We start from the raw sequence: 18,386 nt of genomic DNA on the forward strand, positions 1-18,386 counted from the left end.
GCTGTCTTTCCATGACTATCAACGCCCAAACTGGGAACAAGGGAGTGAATATCCTGGCTCAATTAAGGCAGTGATGAATTCAATCAGAACGGATTCAGTTGCTACACAATCCCCAAAAGACCCAACACAGGTGACGGATCACAATTGGATAGCACTGACTTCATTCAGTTACTTTTGACACATCCCAGTGGGCAAAACGAGTTGAAATGACGATGAAATAACATCAGCACAACCAGAAAAATTTTTTAAATGACATAACTGCGACATCATGTGAACCAGTTGTAACCAGTTTTGCCCCGCTGGGATCCCTCCCTTCAGCACTGGTCTTCCCCCAGAGTCTCTGATACGTCACTCGGGTCTAACGACGCGGCTGGTACGTGCGTCCTAATACCACTGCTGTACGGCGTCTGTGTGTACACCTCCACGGTTTGGGATATGGAGCGCAGGGAGTGATCGCGGTAGTATCCCAACGCCTGCCGCGCCTGCTCCTTTCGGATGCTCTGCACGAAGGTCTTGCGTTTGTGTCGGAACTCGATGACAGTCTTGGTGTAGGAGTTGAGGGTGGTGACTGATGCACCCATGCAGCAGGTGAAGGATGCCCAGGCCATGCTGGAAAACAGGAAATGGAAAAGAAGGAAGAGAGAGAAGTGAGGAAATAGGGACAACAGATAGAGGAGAGGAAAATGATGGGGACAGAGAGAGGAAAAGGCAAGGAGGAGTCAATTGAAGGTGCAATCTGCATATTTAGGCCTTTCGCAGTTCATGGTCAGTTCGCAGGGCTGCTCTTTGAATGAAAAACAAATGACAAGTGGCTTTAAAACAAACAAATGGTTTAAAACAAACAAATGGCTTGAAACAAGTGGCTTTAAAAGCTAAGAAACGTTAAATACCGAAGTTATCAATCACTTGACAACAGCTCAAGTAATTCAGACAAATACTACACGAAGAAATATTATGTTTTTATGAAACACTGCAAAACACTGCGAAAAACATATAATCACTTTGAGTTTGGGGATTTCTGGCATACTTTTTGTAAATATTATTATTCCCGTGTAAAAATGGAAGGGTCGTGGCTTTGCAGGATTATTGTCAATCCGTCAATCCCAACAGGGTAGGAATGTCAATCTGGGTAGATCCCAATGTAATAGGCCACTACTGTACATTAGTCTATACACTGTAGCTCCCATCTTCACTCACTGCACATGTTATAATCCAGAGCTATGGCACAAGGGTTAAGATGTTCAGCCTGGAAGATTAAAAGTCTGAACATACAGTGTACATATGTCTTTGTGGGCTACACTTCACCCTTGATCCCCTTATGCAATTTCCCAATCGCATCGACCATATATATATATTGGGGCTTTGGGACACCAAAGCCTAATCCGCCCGGTAACATGAGAGCTTTGGGGTTTTCATTAGAGAAGTGTGACGCTACAAAGGGAGACGTGGGATTGTGTGTGTGTGTGTGTGTTCCCTACCAGAAGGACCATCCGTAGTCCCAGTTATAGGGCCTCCAGTCTGCAGGGCCCAGGGTGACTGTCACCTGGAACACCTGTGTGTACATCATGTGGGCCACCATACCCAGGAGCCCTGCAAATACACAGATACCGGTATATAGTTAGATGTTTAGTGTACATGTAGGCACACACACACACACACACACACACACACACACACACACACACACACACACACACACACACACACACACACACACACACACTAGGACCTTGTGACCGCTAGGATGACTTTTCAAAATCCCTCTCTGATAGCTGATGCTTCTACATTGGGAGAGGCTGCAGGTTATCTCCTAGTCAAGACCTACAAAACCAGCTTCTCTCCTTGCTAGCTTCACTTTTCATCATGTTCACCACCGTGTTAGACTTGTTCAATGTCTACTAGTGGCAACAGTTGCATAGTACTGTATACAAGTATTTCTTTACTTTGCTCCACCAATTAGGCATAAAAAGGGCCAGACTCAACTCAATTAGGCATTTCCCCAGACCAGACTCAACTGCGTTTTTCCCTGGCCATATGACGTAATCTATGCAATTCAACAAAAATCTAAGTGTGTCATGAACAGTTCTTTCTGTTTATGACACACTTAGATTTTTGTTGAATTGCAAAGATTGCGTCATATGGCCAGGGAAAAAACGCATCTGGGCTCTATGGTCGCCATGGAGTTTTTCCTGGTCAGGTCATGAGGCCTGGGAGAACTCCTGACCCTTACACACGAAACAATAGCCTGGGTCCCAGATCTGTTTGTGCCGTCTTGCAGAGGTGGTTTTCAACAGTCCTTCTGTACCTGAGAGGACGGTGAAGATTGCAGCGAAGGCGTTCAGTTTCAGTCCATCTATCATGTTGCTGGTGCTGGAGTGAACCAGTTCTAGACACATCAGGCTGAAACCCACTATCAACAGGACTATGTACAGCATCTCAGAGACCACCGACAGCCATAGGACACCTGCAACAGACAAAGCAAGAGCATTAACAGTTGTTAGGGTATTGGAAATCAGTGAGAGATTTTTCTATAACCGTGTTATGATGTCGAATTTGAATCACTGATCATATTTTCATAAGAATGTGTGATGGTTGTGGAGAAAAGGGTTGATTTCTTTCATCGTGTATGCTTCACCCATCTGTTCGTTCATAAATCATAGGACTGCATTTGGCAGGTGCCTATTTGAAGTCCTGTCATGGACACTAAACGTTTTATTCCCTAAAAAGTCATTCCTGATGTTTGATGATTGTGTCCTAACTTAACCTAAACTCAGATACACGTTTGTATTTTTTTGTGTTTTTGGTCTCTGCCTATCTGACATCCATAGTGACGACAGACCTGTTGATAACATATCTCAGGACCGACAGGCCACTCAAAACCAATTAATGTCATTTGTCTCTGACGCAAAAAGTATCAGGAATCTTCTCAGACCTTTCAGAGCGTCAAACCCTCACACTGTCTCGTTACGGGAGGTTGGAGTCAGACATCTCTTCCTACCTCGCCAGTCTGCTATTAATCCTTCTTGACACTTCATTGCAGGAAGTGAACATTGGCTGGTGCCAGTATTTCCCCTGAGACGCTCTCAACGGGATAGGACGGATGGTCAGTGGCGGTGGCGGGGATGGGGTTGGGGGAGGAATGTCCCAAGACTGAGACAGTGTCTTATTTCGTAATGGAATTTTAGAACAAGGTTTGGTGGTACTTAACTTTGGAGACAGTATTAACCCTGTACAGCGTTCTGTGTAACTATTCTTGTGAGTAGAGTGAGCTACGGTAGTAAATAAAGTAGGCTATATGAACTACAGTACAATCCATGTCGTTTTTTCTGTTTTGTTTCAATTGAGTTGTTTAGCAGACACTTTCTAGGGGAGACACATTATGACTCGGGGAAGTATGAGAGCTTCTATCTTGTTTTGATTGGTTGTCATTTTGCATTATTTTCGCATGGATCATTTCACAGCTGTTATCATAACCTTCTCCTTTGACAGAGTGGGGTGTGACCATAGCAACCCCACATCCTGTGTCCCTGACAACACAGGGGATGATGCCAAGGTTGTTTGAGAACATAAGCCACCGTAGGTCTGGAATAGGGAGTTTATTTTACCTCCAGTACATGAAGACTGATATAGTCAACAAATCAATCAACTATTGTGATATCAAAGTTCAGGTTTAATTTTATTTTATTTATTTTTATTTCACCTTTATTTAACCAGGTAGGCAAGTTGAGAACAAGTTCTCATTTACAATTGCGACCTGGCCAAGATAAAGCAAAGCAGTTCGACACATACAACGACACAGAGTTACACATGGAGTAAAACAAACATACAGTCAATAATACAGTATAAACAAGTCTATATACGATGTGAGCAAATGAGGTGAGATAAGGGAGGTAAAGGCAAAAAGGCCATGGTGGCAAAGTAGATACAATATAGCAAGTAAAACACTGGAATGGTAGATTTGCAATGGGAGAATGTGCAAAGTAGAAATAAAAATAATGGGGGTGCAAAGGAGAAAAATAAATAAATAAATAAAATACAGTAGGGAAAGAGGTAGTTGTTTGGGCTAAATTATAGGTGGGCTATGTACAGGTGCAGTAATCTGTGAGCTGCTCTGACAGTTGATGCTTAAAGCTAGTGAGGGAGATAAGTGTTTCCAGTTTCAGAGATTTTTGTAGTTCGTTCCAGTCATTGGCAGCAGAGAACTGGAAGGAGAGGCGGCCAAAGAAAGAATTGGTTTTGGGTGTGACTAGAGAGATATACCTGCTGGAGCGTGTGCTACAGGTGGGAGATGCAATGGTGACCAGCGAGCTGAGATAAGGGGGGACTTTACCTAGCAGGGTCTTGTAGATGACATGGAGCCAGTGGGTTTGGCGACGAGTATGAAGCGAGGGCCAGCCAACGAGAGCGTACAGGTCGCAATGGTGGGTAGTATATGGGGCTTTGGTGACAAAACGGATTGCACTGTGATAGACTGCATCCAATTTGTTGAGTAGGGTATTGGAGGCTATTTTGTAAATGACATCGCCAAAGTCGAGGATTGGTAGGATGGTCAGTTTTACAAGGGTATGTTTGGCAGCATGAGTGAAGGATGCTTTGTTGCGAAATAGGAAGCCAATTCTAGATTTAACTTTGGATTGGAGATGTTTGATATGGGTCTGGAAGGAGAGTTTACAGTCTAACCAGACACCTAAGTATTAGTAGTTGTCCACGTATTCTAAGTCGGAGCCGTCCAGAGTAGTAATGTTGGACAGGCGGGTAGGTACAGGTAGTGATCGGTTGAAGAGCATGCATTTAGTTTTACTTGTATTTAAGAGCAATTGGAGGCCACGGAAGGAGAGTTGTATGGCATTGAAGCTTGCCTGGAGGGTTGTTAACACAGTATCCAAAGAAGGGCCAGAAGTATACAGAATGGTGTCGTCTGCATAGAGGTGGATCAGAGACTCACCAGCAGCAAGAGCGACCTCATTGATGTATACAGAGAAGAGAGTCGGTCCAAGAATTGAACCCTGTGGCACCCCCATAGAGACTGCCAGAGGTCCGGACAGCAGACCCTCCGATTTGACACACTGAACTCTATCAGAGAAGTAGTTGGTGAACCAGGCGAGGCAATCATTTGAGAAACCAAGGCTGTCGAGTCTGCCGATGAGGATGTGGTGATTGACAGAGTCGAAAGCCTTGGCCAGATCAATGAATACGGCTGCACAGTAATGTTTCTTATCGATGGCGGTTAAGATATCATTTAGGACCTTGAGCGTGGCTGAGGTGCACCCATGACCAGCTCTGAAACCAGATTGCATAGCAGAGAAGGTATGGTGAGATTCGAAATGGTCGGTAATCTGTTTGTTGACTTGGCTTTCGAAGACCTTAGAAAGGCATGGTAGGATAGATATAGGTCTGTAGCAGTTTGGGTCAAGAGTGTCACCCCCTTTGAAGAGGGGGATGACCGCAGCTGCTTTCCAATCTTTGGGAATCTCAGACGACACGAAAGAGAGGTTGAACAGGCTAGTAATAGGGGTGGCAACAATTTTGGCAGATAATTTTAGAAAGAAAGGGTCCAGATTGTCTAGCCCGGCTGATTTGTAGGGGTCCAGATTTTGCAGCTCATTCAGAACATCAGCTGAGCAGATTTGGGAGAAGGAGAAATGGGTAAGGCTTGGGCGAGTTGTTGTGGGGGGGTGCAGTGCTGTTGACCGGGGTAGGAGTAGCCAGGTGGAAAGCATGGCCAGCCGTAGAAAAATGCTTATTGAAATTCTCAATTATGGTGGATTTATCAGTGGTGACAGTGTTTCCTATCTTCAGTGCAGTGGGCAGCTGGGAGGAGGGGTTCTTATTCTCCATGGACTTTACAGTGTCCCAGAACTTAGTTAGTGTTGCATGTGTTAATGAGTGTTAGTGTTAATGAATATGGAAAAGGTATACCAGAGATACAGAACGAGTTGTAAGAACTAGACCAAAGCCTATAGATACAGTGCCTTGCGAAAGTATTCGGCCCCCTTGAACTTTGCGACCTTTTGCCACATTTCAGGCTTCAAACATAAAGATATAAAACTGTATTTTTTTGTGAAGAATCAACAACAAGTGGGACACAATCATGAAGTGGAACGACATTTATTGGATATTTCAAACTTTTTTAACAAATCAAAAACTGAAAAATTGGGCGTGCAAAATTATTCAGCCCCCTTAAGTTAATACTTTGTAGCGCCACCTTTTGCTGCGATTACAGCTGTAAGTCGCTTGGGGTATGTCTCTATCAGTTTTGCACATCGAGAGACTGATATTTTTTCCCATTCCTCCTTGCAAAACAGCTTGAGCTCAGTGAGGTTGGATGGAGAGCATTTGTGAACAGCAGTTTTCAGTTCTTTCCACAGATTCTCGATTGGATTCAGGTCTGGACTTTGACTTGGCCATTCTAACACCTGGATATGTTTATTTTTGAACCATTCCATTGTAGATTTTGCTTTATGTTTTGGATCATTGTCTTGTTGGAAGACAAATCTCCGTCCCAGTCTCAGGTCTTTTGCAGACTCCATCAGGTTTTCTTCCAGAATGGTCCTGTATTTGGCTCCATCCATCTTCCCATCAATTTTAACCATCTTCCCTGTCCCTGCTGAAGAAAAGCAGGCCCAAAGCATGATGCTGCCACCACCATGTTTGACAGTGGGGATGGTGTGTTCAGCTGTGTTGCTTTTACGCCAAACATAACGTTTTGCATTGTTGCCAAAAAGTTCAATTTTGGTTTCATCTGACCAGAGCACCTTCTTCCACATGTTTGGTGTGTCTCCCAGGTTGCTTGTGGCAAACTTTAAACAACACTTTTTATGGATATCTTTAAGAAATGGCTTTCTTCTTGCCACTCTTCCATAAAGGCCAGATTTGTGCAATATACAACTGATTGTTGTCCTATGGACAGAGTCTCCCACCTCAGCTGTAGATCTCTGCAGTTCATCCAGAGTGATCATGGGCCTCTTGGCTGCATCTCTGATCAGTCTTCTCCTTGTATGAGCTGAAAGTTTAGAGGGACGGCCAGGTCTTGGTAGATTTGCAGTGGTCTGATACTCCTTCCATTTCAATATTATCGCTTGCACAGTGCTCCTTGGGATGTTTAAAGCTTTTTGTATCCAAATCCGGCTTTAAACTTCTTCACAACAGTATCTCGGACCTGCCTGGTGTGTTCCTTGTTCTTCATGATGCTCTCTGCACTTTTAACGGACCTCTGAGACTATCACAGTGCAGGTGCATTTATACAGAGACTTGATTACACACAGGTGGATTGTATTTATCATCATTTGTCATTTAGGTCAACATTGGATCATTCAGAGATCCTCACTGAACTTCTGGAGAGAGTTTGCTGCACTGAAAGTAAAGGGGCTGAATAATTTTGCACGCCCAATTTTTCAGTTTTTGATTTGTTAAAAAAGTTTGAAATATCCAATAAATATCCAATAAATAACTTCATGATTGTGTCCCACTTGTTGTTGATTCTTCACAAAGAAATACAGTTTTATATCTTTATGTTTGAAGCCTGAAATGTGGCAAAAGGTCGCAAAGTTCAAGGGGGCCGAATACTTTCGCAAGGCACTGTATACGATCTGACATAAAAGCATTTACTGTAGTTATAAGTCTCACAGGAGAACTTTCTCCAGAATTTTCATTAACAACAATCAGTAGAAGCACGTTGGTGGATTTTTCATTTCGAAGCTCAATTAAACCTATTCTGCCTTCCTTACTTTATAATATATTAACAAAGAAAGTTACACCAATCCTATTGCTCCATGCATTACATCAATCTGCAACATTGGTAGCAGCTAAATTCTTCATATTGTTTTTTTTATTTGCACTGTATAATATCCAATATCCAATATCCTGCAAACATCTCCTCTATGGTGGTGTCATGACAGCCACTGCACCCTGCAAACATTTACTCTATGGTGGTGTCATGACAGCCACTGCACCCTGCAAACATTTACTCTATGGTGGTGTCATGACAGCCACTGTACCCTGCAAACATCTCCTCTATGGTGGTGTCATGACAGCCACTGTAACCTGCAAACATCTCCTCTATGGTGGTGTCATGACAGCCACTGTACCCTGCAAACATTTACTCTATGGTGGTGTCATGACAGCCACTCCACCCTGCAAACATCCCCTCTATGGTGGTGTCATGACAGCCACTGCACCCTGCAAACATTTACTCTATGGTGGTGTCATGACAGCCACTGCACCCTGCAAACATCCCCTCTATGGTGGTGTCATGACAGCCACTGCACCCTGCAAACATCTCCTCTATGGTGGTGTCATGACAGCCACTGCACCCTGCAAATATCACCTCTATGGTGGTGTCATGACAGCCACTGCACCCTGCAAACATCTCCTCTATGGTGACGTCATGACAGCCACTACACCCTGCAAACATTTCCTCTATGGTGGTGTCATGACAGCCACTGCACCCTGCAAACATCTCCTCTATGGTGGTGTCATGACAGCCACTGCACCCTGCAAACATCTCCTCTATGGTGGTGTCATGACAGCCACTGCACCCTGCAAACATCTCCTCTATGGTGGTGTCATGACAGCCTCTACACCCTGCAAACATCTCTTCTATGGTGGTGTCATGACAGCCTCTACACCCTGCAAACATCTCCTGTATGGTGGTGTCATGTGACAGCCTCTACACCCTGCAAACATCTCCTCTATGGTGGTGTCATGACAGCCTCTACACCCTGCAAACATATCCCGTATGGTAGTGTCATGACAGCCACTGCACCCTGCAAACATCTCTATGGTGGTGTCATGACAGCCACTGCACCCTGCAAACATCTCCTGTATGGTGGTGTCATGACAGCCTCTACACCCTGCAAACATCTCCTGTATGGTGGTGTCATGACAGCCACTGCACCCTGCAAACATATCCCGTATGGTAGTGTCATGACAGCCACTGCACCCTGCAAACATCTCTATGGTGGTGTCATGACAGCCACTGCACCCTGCAAACATCTCCTCTATGGTGGTGTCATGACAGCCACTGCACCCTGCAAACATCTCCTCTATGGTGGTGTCATGACAGCCACTGCACCCTGCAAACATCTCCTCTATGGTGGTGTCATGACAGCCTCTACACCCTGCAAACATCTCTTCTATGGTGGTGTCATGACAGCCTCTACACCCTGCAAACATCTCCTGTATGGTGGTGTCATGTGACAGCCTCTACACCCTGCAAACATCTCCTCTATGGTGGTGTCATGACAGCCTCTACACCCTGCAAACATATCCCGTATGGTAGTGTCATGACAGCCACTGCACCCTGCAAACATCTCTATGGTGGTGTCATGACAGCCACTGCACCCTGCAAACATCTCCTGTATGGTGGTGTCATGACAGCCTCTACACCCTGCAAACATCCCCTCTATGGTGGTGTCATGACAGCCACTGCACCCTGCAAACATTTACTCTATGGTGGTGTCATGACAGCCACTGCACCCTGCAAACATCCCCTCTATGGTGGTGTCATGACAGCCACTGCACCCTGCAAACATCTCCTCTATGGTGGTGTCATGACAGCCACTGCACCCTGCAAATATCACCTCTATGGTGGTGTCATGACAGCCACTGCACCCTGCAAACATCTCCTCTATGGTGACGTCATGACAGCCACTACACCCTGCAAACATTTCCTCTATGGTGGTGTCATGACAGCCACTGCACCCTGCAAACATCTCCTCTATGGTGGTGTCATGACAGCCACTGCACCCTGCAAACATCTCCTCTATGGTGGTGTCATGACAGCCACTGCACCCTGCAAACATCTCCTCTATGGTGGTGTCATGACAGCCTCTACACCCTGCAAACATCTCTTCTATGGTGGTGTCATGACAGCCTCTACACCCTGCAAACATCTCCTGTATGGTGGTGTCATGTGACAGCCTCTACACCCTGCAAACATCTCCTCTATGGTGGTGTCATGACAGCCTCTACACCCTGCAAACATATCCCGTATGGTAGTGTCATGACAGCCACTGCACCCTGCAAACATCTCTATGGTGGTGTCATGACAGCCACTGCACCCTGCAAACATCTCCTGTATGGTGGTGTCATGACAGCCTCTACACCCTGCAAACATCTCCTGTATGGTGGTGTCATGACAGCCACTGCACACTGCAAACATCTCCTCTATGGTGGTGTCATGTGTCGTAGCAGAATCAGAATTAGTTAGGTAACATTGATACATAAGATGTTTTATCAACATTCATAAATATGCTTATGTGGGAAAAGTCACTTGGGGCCCAGAGAGGGGAGAGGTCAGGATTGTCTTCATATGTGAGGGTATCTGTTAAACCATGTTAAGGGCTCCACAAGGTCTGTACACCAGTCACTCCCTACTTTTCCCATTGGGGGGAGGAGTATGGCAGTGTCTGGAACCATTGTATGTCCCCTCTGATGTTGAAACTTGTCTTGATGGTATATGACCTAGAGGCTCACTCTTCTCCGTGAGCTTGTCCAGGGGTGGGTTGTATTTGAGATGGGAGTATCTCGAATTGACAATTGATATATGCCATTGGATGAGGTAATGTTTTGGTAACCCAAGAACGAGAAGTAGAACCTCGTCTTAGAGAGCAAACTGAACGATAATTTATAGCTAATGCTATCTGGCTATGGTATACTCCTCTCTCAAGTAAAAGTATTTCTTAGTGAACGGTTCCTAAGATCTGTGGTTTGTCATATCGACTAGGGGGTGGATCTTTGCTATAAAATATCTCAGTTGCCATTATGTTGACACTCTCAGAATTCATTTATAGACACTGAATTGATCTGAGAGTCACAGGGCTATGGTGAAGCTCATATTAAACGATGAAGTTTGAAGTATAACTCTGACTTGTGTGTGGTTTGTAAACTCTCCTTTCACTTAGTAATACAGGAAATTACCACAACACATAACAGCCACTGCACCCTGCAAACATCTCCTCTATGGTGGTGTCATGACAGCCACTGCACCCTGCAAACATCTCCTCTATGGTGGTGTCATGACAGCCACTGCACCCTGCAAACATCTCCTGTATGGTGGTGTCATGACAGCCACTGCACCCTGCAAACATCTCCTCTATGGTGGTGCCATGACAGCCACTGCATCCTGCAAACATCTCCTGTATGGTGGTGTCATGACAGCCACTGCACCCTGCAAACATCTCCTGTATGGTGGTGTCATGACAGCCACTGCACCCTGCAAACATCCCCTGTATGGTGGTGTCATGACAGCCACTGCACCCTGCAAACATCCCCTCTATGGTGGTGTCATGACAGCCACTGTACCCTGCAAACATCTCCTCTATGGTGGTATCATGACAGCCACTGCACCCTGCAAACATCTCCTGTATGGTGGTGTCATGATAGCCATTGCATCCTGCAAACATCTCCTGTATGGTGGTGTCATGACAGCCACTGTACCCTGCAAACATCTCCTCTATGGTGGTGTCATGACAGCCACTGTACCCTGCAAACATCTCCTCTATGGTGGTGTCATGACAGCCACTGTACCCTGCAAACATCTCCTCTATGGTGGTGTCATGACAGCCACTGTACCCTGCAAACATCTCCTCTATGGTGGTGTCATGACAGCCACTGCACCCTGCAAACATCTCCTGTATGGTGGTGTCATGACAGCCACTGCACCCTGCAAACATCTCCTGTTTGGTGGTGTCATGACAGTTATAACATTTGAACAGCTCAAGGTGACATTTGAGTGCAAGATGGCAGTTGAGACAGGATGCAGACCCCTTCATACTGCAAGAGTATAGCTCAACATCCTTTTATACTTTATGCAACCCTGTAGACCAGGGGTCTTCAATCTTTTTTTTGTCCAGGGACCCCCTCCCAGGCAAACCGGCGACCCAGGGACCCCCATCATACGTTAGCAAAACATGTGCTGTCTTGTCTTATCATTAGGGGAATGATAATGGCAAGGAGAAGTAAAAAAAAAAAAAAAAAAAGATGAATAGATTTGGTAGATAGTTTTTCATTATTTTGACTAAGAGCTGTTTAGCTGGTTAAACAAAGGTTAGCCATGTGTTGGCAAAAGTGAATGTCCAAGTCAAGAAAGCTTACCAGCAGCACTTGCTGCACTGGTAGCCTTTTCAAAAGCCTATGTCAGATACTCCAGTGACTGTAATTAGTTCCAAGGAGTGTAATTTGCTCAATATTAGGAGTTGACAAATAAAGTAGATATTCTCTTCTTTTCTACTGTAGACATGTAATTGAAAATGTTTGCTAGCTGTAGTCATAAAAATATCCTCGTCCCCAGGGGTGGATTGGCCATCTGGCATTTTTGCATTTTTTGCCTAGTGGGTCAAGTGGGTCAAGTGGGTCTGTCAAACTTTTTTTTTTCTTTTCACAAATTATTATTATCTGGCTAATAATGGGGGCCTGAAAATGGGCCGGTGTGTTAGAAATGCCAGGGCCCATTTCTGGTCCCAGTCTGCCCCTGCTCTCCCTCTACAAGTAATCTTCCTGGTACGGGTGATGTACAGCTCTATAGTAGATGTGTTTACCTCCTGACATATGCAGTGATCACTCACCTCTCTCTGAAGCCGGAGCCAGATCGATAAAGCTCCTGCATTTCTCACCTGGAACGAATGGAGAAAATGGAGTTTCACATCAAGCTGTAATACCTTGCATGGGTTCTTCAGGGCCACAATTCACTCAGAGTATCGTGTCTAGACGACTTGATTTTCCTAATTTGGGGAAGTTCAAAAGTTCAAGAAGAGAAACATTGCGTGCTTGGCATTGAAAAAGGGAAAAGCCCATAAGTGAAATAGAAGTAAAGTTCACTGATTTCTAGCCACAAGTCATTCATAGTATCTATTAGCCTACTTGATAGTAACGTATAATCTATTTTAGGTGAGGTTCAACAGTTCAAGAAGAGACACACTGCGAGCTTGGCATACAGTAGAGATTAAATAGAAGCTTCAAGGCACACGCAAGTCATTCAGATGATTTGGTCTACTTGATTGTACCCACTGGACAAAAACTGGCTGAATCAACATTGTTCCCACGTAAGTTCAACAACAAAAAATAAATGCGACGAGGTCATTTCAACAACAAAACATCTGTGTGGAAAACTGATTGGATTTGCAGAAAGTCATCAATGTAAGGGAATTTCAACTTTGACCCTAAATCCAATGTCATGTTTTGTTAATCTCACGGGGAATTCACAATAGCTGACAACTCAACCAAATGTCAATCAAAACTAGACTTTGAAATGACATCAGTGCCCTGTGGGCGGTTTAAAAGAAGAAATGCCATTGTGTGCTTAGCATGAGCAAAGCCAAGAGGCAAAACTGCAAATCAAGAGGTCAGAAACAAACAAGAGTCACAATGAAATTTACTCCTGAGGTGCTGACCAGTTGCCCCCTACACAACCACTGTGATTATTATTATTTGACCCTGCTGGTCATCTATGAACGTTTGAACATCTTGGCCATGTACTGTTATAATCTCCACCCGGCACAGCCAGAAGAGGACTGTCCACCCCTCAGAGCCTGGTTCCTCTCTAGATTTCTTTGTAGGTTCCTGCCTTTCTAGGGAGTTTTTCCTAGCCACCGTGCGTCTACATGTGCATTGCTTGCTGTTTAGAGTTTTAGACTGGGTTTCTGTACAGCACTTTGTGACATCGGCTGATGTAAAAAGGGCTTTATAAATACATTTGATTGATTGCCTACCTAGTCTAATGCATCGGTAGAAGCTATTTTGGTTAAAAGTTCAACCATTGCGTCCTTTGCATGAGAAAAGGCATAGCCTAGTGGTTAGAGTGTTGGACTAGTAACCGGAATGTTGCAAGTTCAAACCCCCGAGCTGACAAGGTACAAATCTGTTGTTCTGCCCCTGAACAGGCAGTTAACCCACTGTTCCTAGGCTGTCATTGAAAATAAGAATTTGTTCTTAACTGACTTGCCTGGTTAAATGAAGGTAATAAATAAAAAGTGGTCAAGTACAAGCAGCTGGAGGTCACAGAGGTCAATGACTTGACCATCCCCACAGAGATTCCAGTTCAATCCTTCCCAAATGACATCCTTCTAGCACTTCTTCTTCCTGGACATTACTGGGACCCTCTAAGACCTTATGTCCCTTGTTCAAGATGATTTATTCTTTCCGTCCTCTGTCGCTTGTAGCTGCCCGCTGCGCCTGCTGGATTTGTCGTAAATCTAAAGCTTAATCAGGTATCAGGAAGATGGTGACAGCTGTTTAGAGGAAAAACTCATCAAGGGCGTTATGTAATCCTCATTAGTCAACTCAACTGTGTGTGTGTGTGTGTGTGTGTGTTTGTGTGTGTGTGTGTGTGTGTGTGTGTACAGTCCCAGACCCAGGCCTGATGAGACAACACGCTCCCAGTATTTATTCTCACATAAACTCTGACACTTTATTTCTGTTCTTAATGTCTCTTTAATATTCCATCACCAGACCAGGTCTACTGTCTCCAACCAGAGGCTCTGATCCTGATGTCACCACTGTTGGAGAACCTGGAAGTCAAGACCAATGTTTGGAGATGGGAAAGCTGCCATTTCCCCTCTTTTAAAGGTGGGAATGTTGCAAAATGCTCTTGATTGAGTCAGACTCAGTGTAACTAATCTAGCTACGTATATAATCTCCAGAGACACCTTCGACTTAATGGTGTTGTCATTAACATGGTAACCACGCTTACGCGGGCACGTCATCGGATCCAGCTGTTGCACTTCCACCTTGTGCATTTGTTTAGACTCAGGAGTAAAGCTGTGTGACGATATTACTTCTTGTTACAGACATTCACAGTACCCTATAGACCTGTAGGGAGAGAGACTGCTACTGTAGACTATTAGTACCCTATAGACCTGTAGGGAGAGAAACTGCTACTGTAGACTATTAGTACCCTATAGACCTGTAGGGAGAGAGACTGCTACTGTAGACTATTAGTACCCTATAGACCTGTAGGGAGAGAGACTGCTAGGGTAGATTACTAGTACCCTATAGACCTGTAAGAAGAGAGACTGCTAGGGTAGATTACTAGTACCCTATAGACCTGCAGAAAGAGAGACTGCTAGGGTAGATTTCTAGTACCCTATAGACCTGCAAGAAGAGAGACTGCTAGGGTAGATTACTAGTACCCTATAGACCTGCAGGAAGAGAGACTGCTAGGGTAGATTACTAGTACCCTATAGACCTGTAATAAGAGAGACTGCTAGGGTAGATTACTAGTACCCTATAGACCTGTAGGGAGAGAGACTGCTAGGGTAGACTATTAGTACCCTATAGACCTATAGGGAGAGAGACTGCTAGGGTAGATTACTAGTACCCTATAGACCTGTAAGAAGAGAGACTGCTAGGGTAGATTACTAGTACCATATAGACCTGTAAGAAGAGAAATGCTAGGGTAGATTACTAGTACCCTATAGACCTGTAAGAAGAGAGACTGCTAGGGTAGATTACTAGTACCTTATAGACCTGTAAGAAGAGAGACTGCTAGGGTAGATTACTAGTACCCTATAGACCTGTAAGAAGAGAGACTGCTAGGGTAGATTACTAGTACCCTATAGACCTGTAAGAAGAGAGAATGCTAGGGTAGATTATTAGTACCCTATAGACCTGTAAGAAGAGAGACTGCTAGGGTAGATTATTAGTACCCTATAGACCCGTAAGAAGAGAAATGCTAGGGTGAAGTACTAGCAGAGCCAGTAGGGACCCTTTCTAAAAGCACTAAGCTCATGTCCCCTAAACTTCTTACCAAGGGTTCACTGTACCGTAACTCGAAACTCCCATCCCATGTTCCAATGATTCTTATGCCGGGATAAACTGCTCTTTAGGCTATCCAATACTTCATGCCAGAGAGGACAACTCGTTATTCAAGATGCCATTTTTGACTAGTGGCGTCTGCATACATAAACTGGGAGGGATTACCCTAAAAAAACTCATAACTTTGTAAATATCCTTAGCTTGCAGTTTTAGATAATATGTATGTATATGTCCCATCTGGAGACTGACGCTTAGTTACTATGGTGACACAAGATGATGACACATGAGAATGGCTCTCATAATGACACAACCAAGGAATTATAGCAAGGACTGCAGAGTTTAATAGCTGCAATTATACATAACTGTGTGTGTGTGTGTGTGTGTGTGTGTGTAACAATCTAATCAAGCCTTTATAGACCCTTGTCTATTTCTGAATGTATAGGGTGTTCTTTTTGAATGGCAAGAATGCCTGCTTAGAAACCGGTATTGATTGCATAGTTTGAATACACACACACACACACACACACACACACACACACACACACACACACACACACACACACACACACACACACACACACACACACACACACACACACACCTGCAAACCTCCTTCCTGTAAATATCCATATCATTTTAGATTTTACACTCCAGAGACCTCACTATAATTAATTGACAACTAGACGAGACAACGTCATTTAACCACACATCATCACCTCACCTTCATCATGGATATTCTCCGCACAGGAGAACCAGATCCCGGTGTGGAACTGTCTGAATAGGAACCGGTCGTCCCCCGTTTCCCAACTGTACACCACTACTTTGGGGTCCGTCTCGTTCACTCCGTAATCGATGCAGTTGTGCGTGCGAAGTTTAGTGCACTTCGGCTTGGGGACGCGCTGCGTGCCGACGCACCAGTATGTTGTGATGAAAGCAGTTATTGAGAAAAATAGTGCTAAAAGATTCATACTAACGGACAGCAGTGCCCTGCACTTGCGAGTGGTCTTCATTGTCCATAGATATCTGCACTTATTAGATAACTCACTCACTCGCCATCCATCCAATATGAATCAAAACAGGTAATGAAAAACTGGTCAAACTCCACAGAAAATAAGCTTCAACTGATGTGCAACATGTCGGCAATAAAATACATAATTTGGCACTCCAACCGGTTGAATTGAAATTACTCTCCCTACCCGATTTGAGGGACGGCAAAATCTGAGTTTGAATTTAGCTTCAATCCAACATTATCATCTGTTCGAGTCGTTAGCCATTAGATAATTTTCACACGAAGTGCCCTGAAATGACCCCCATCCATTCGGTGAAGGATTGTCACGTTGTCAAAAGATTTGAAGAGCTTGTTCGCACAAAATCTGTGGGATTCGTATCGGTGATGCTCGCCTTCAATCTGTGATGAGCCGCTCTCTCTCTCCCTCTCTCTCTCCCTCTCTCTATTTTTTCCCTCTCTCAGAGATGATGAGATTACAGTTCATTGATAGCATATTTCATATGAGCCTGTCTGGGGTGGAGTGCCAGATGGGTAGGATTAGCACTTTTAGGACTATTCCATTGGCAATGACAAAATGATAGAGTCTAAACAACATACAAGACAAGCCTATCATAAAGACTATCTAGGTGGCCATTGTTCAGTGTTACCATTAAGATGTCAACTAGTTAAGTGTTGTCATAAAGTCCATCTATAATGTTCTGCAAGGAGGGCTCTGTTCTAATTGAAGGGCCACGTCGACAGCAACTGGGTAATCACTCAAACGTCTCACTCGATCTCCCTCTCCCCTCTGACAGTGTAAAAGCCAACACACCATCACAGCATATTGTGATATAGACACAAATTACTTATTGGACACGAAAAAGTCCAATGTGTGTATTACATGATTTTCTTTCGTCATAATGCATCCTCATTCCTTCCTTTTTTTCGTGTGCCTGTCACAAATGTCCAATAAGCAATTTGTTTTCCCAATAATCTGGGATACTGGGTTTGGTAGAGGCAGTGGCACAGCGGCTCTTCTCATTACTACGCTTGAGAGACAACACGCTCACATGAGACTCTGATTGGATAAGCTACAACAGAAAGCCAGGATACTTCACCCAAAATGTGTGTGTGTGTGTGTATGACGTTGGTGGGACACAACAGTTCTTCTGATACATTTGTGATCATGAAGCATCCCCACTGACGACAGAGGAAGATATCTTGATTGCAGTACTCATGGGGCATTATTTCAACATTTCAAAAGGCTTAGTTTGGTATTATAGACTCTTTACAGTAGTTGTAACAGACAGACAAATAGAAGGAAACATGGATTGGGGTTAGGGTGGAGTACACAGGAGGCTGCTGAGGGGAGGACAGCTCATAATGGCTGAAAGAGCAAATGGAATGGCATAAAACACCTGGAAACCACGTGTTTAATATATCTGATACTATTCCACTCCAGCTATTACCATGAGCCCGTCCTCCCCAATTAAGGTGCCACCAACCTCCTGTGGTGGAGTAAATGTTTAGACAGTCAGTGACAGGTTTGTACATAGCCTATATTTAGTAGGTACTGTAGGTCCTAGCCACGCCCACTGGTTCAAAGCACTCGTCGTTCTTTCCATACAGAACTGATTTGGTTAGT

At 44.3% G+C, this 18,386-nt stretch overlaps 1 protein-coding gene across 1 annotated transcript; it reads right to left on the minus strand.

Moving 5' to 3' along the window:
• Positions 1 to 275: 275 nt before the first annotated feature.
• Positions 276 to 16,763, minus strand: LOC139369583 (germ cell-specific gene 1-like protein). The gene is made up of 5 exons (XM_071108832.1): positions 16,475 to 16,763; positions 12,567 to 12,614; positions 2,306 to 2,464; positions 1,479 to 1,590; positions 276 to 609 (listed from the first exon to the last, which is right to left on the minus strand). The coding sequence occupies exons 1-5, from the start codon at positions 16,761 to 16,763 to the stop codon at positions 315 to 317; spliced, it is 903 nt and encodes a 300-aa protein (XP_070964933.1). The 3' UTR covers positions 276 to 314.
• Positions 16,764 to 18,386: the final 1,623 nt, after the last annotated feature.

This window comes from Oncorhynchus clarkii, chromosome 17 (assembly GCF_045791955.1).
Source record: "Oncorhynchus clarkii lewisi isolate Uvic-CL-2024 chromosome 17, UVic_Ocla_1.0, whole genome shotgun sequence".
NCBI classification, from domain to species: domain Eukaryota; kingdom Metazoa; phylum Chordata; class Actinopteri; order Salmoniformes; family Salmonidae; genus Oncorhynchus; species Oncorhynchus clarkii.

Bases quoted from the DNA above. Each gene is read 5' to 3' on its own strand.
- LOC139369583 (XM_071108832.1), bottom strand. From the start codon at position 16,763: ATGAAGACCACTCGCAAGTGCAGGGCACTGCTGTCCGTTAGTATGAAT. The intron at 12,615-16,474 runs GTGAGGTGATGA...CATTCGTTCCAG, and splicing joins GGAGAATATCCATGATGAAG to GTGAGAAATGCAGGAGCTTT. The intron at 610-1,478 runs GTAGGGAACACA...CCTGTTTTCCAG, and splicing joins GACTACGGATGGTCCTTCTG to CATGGCCTGGGCATCCTTCA.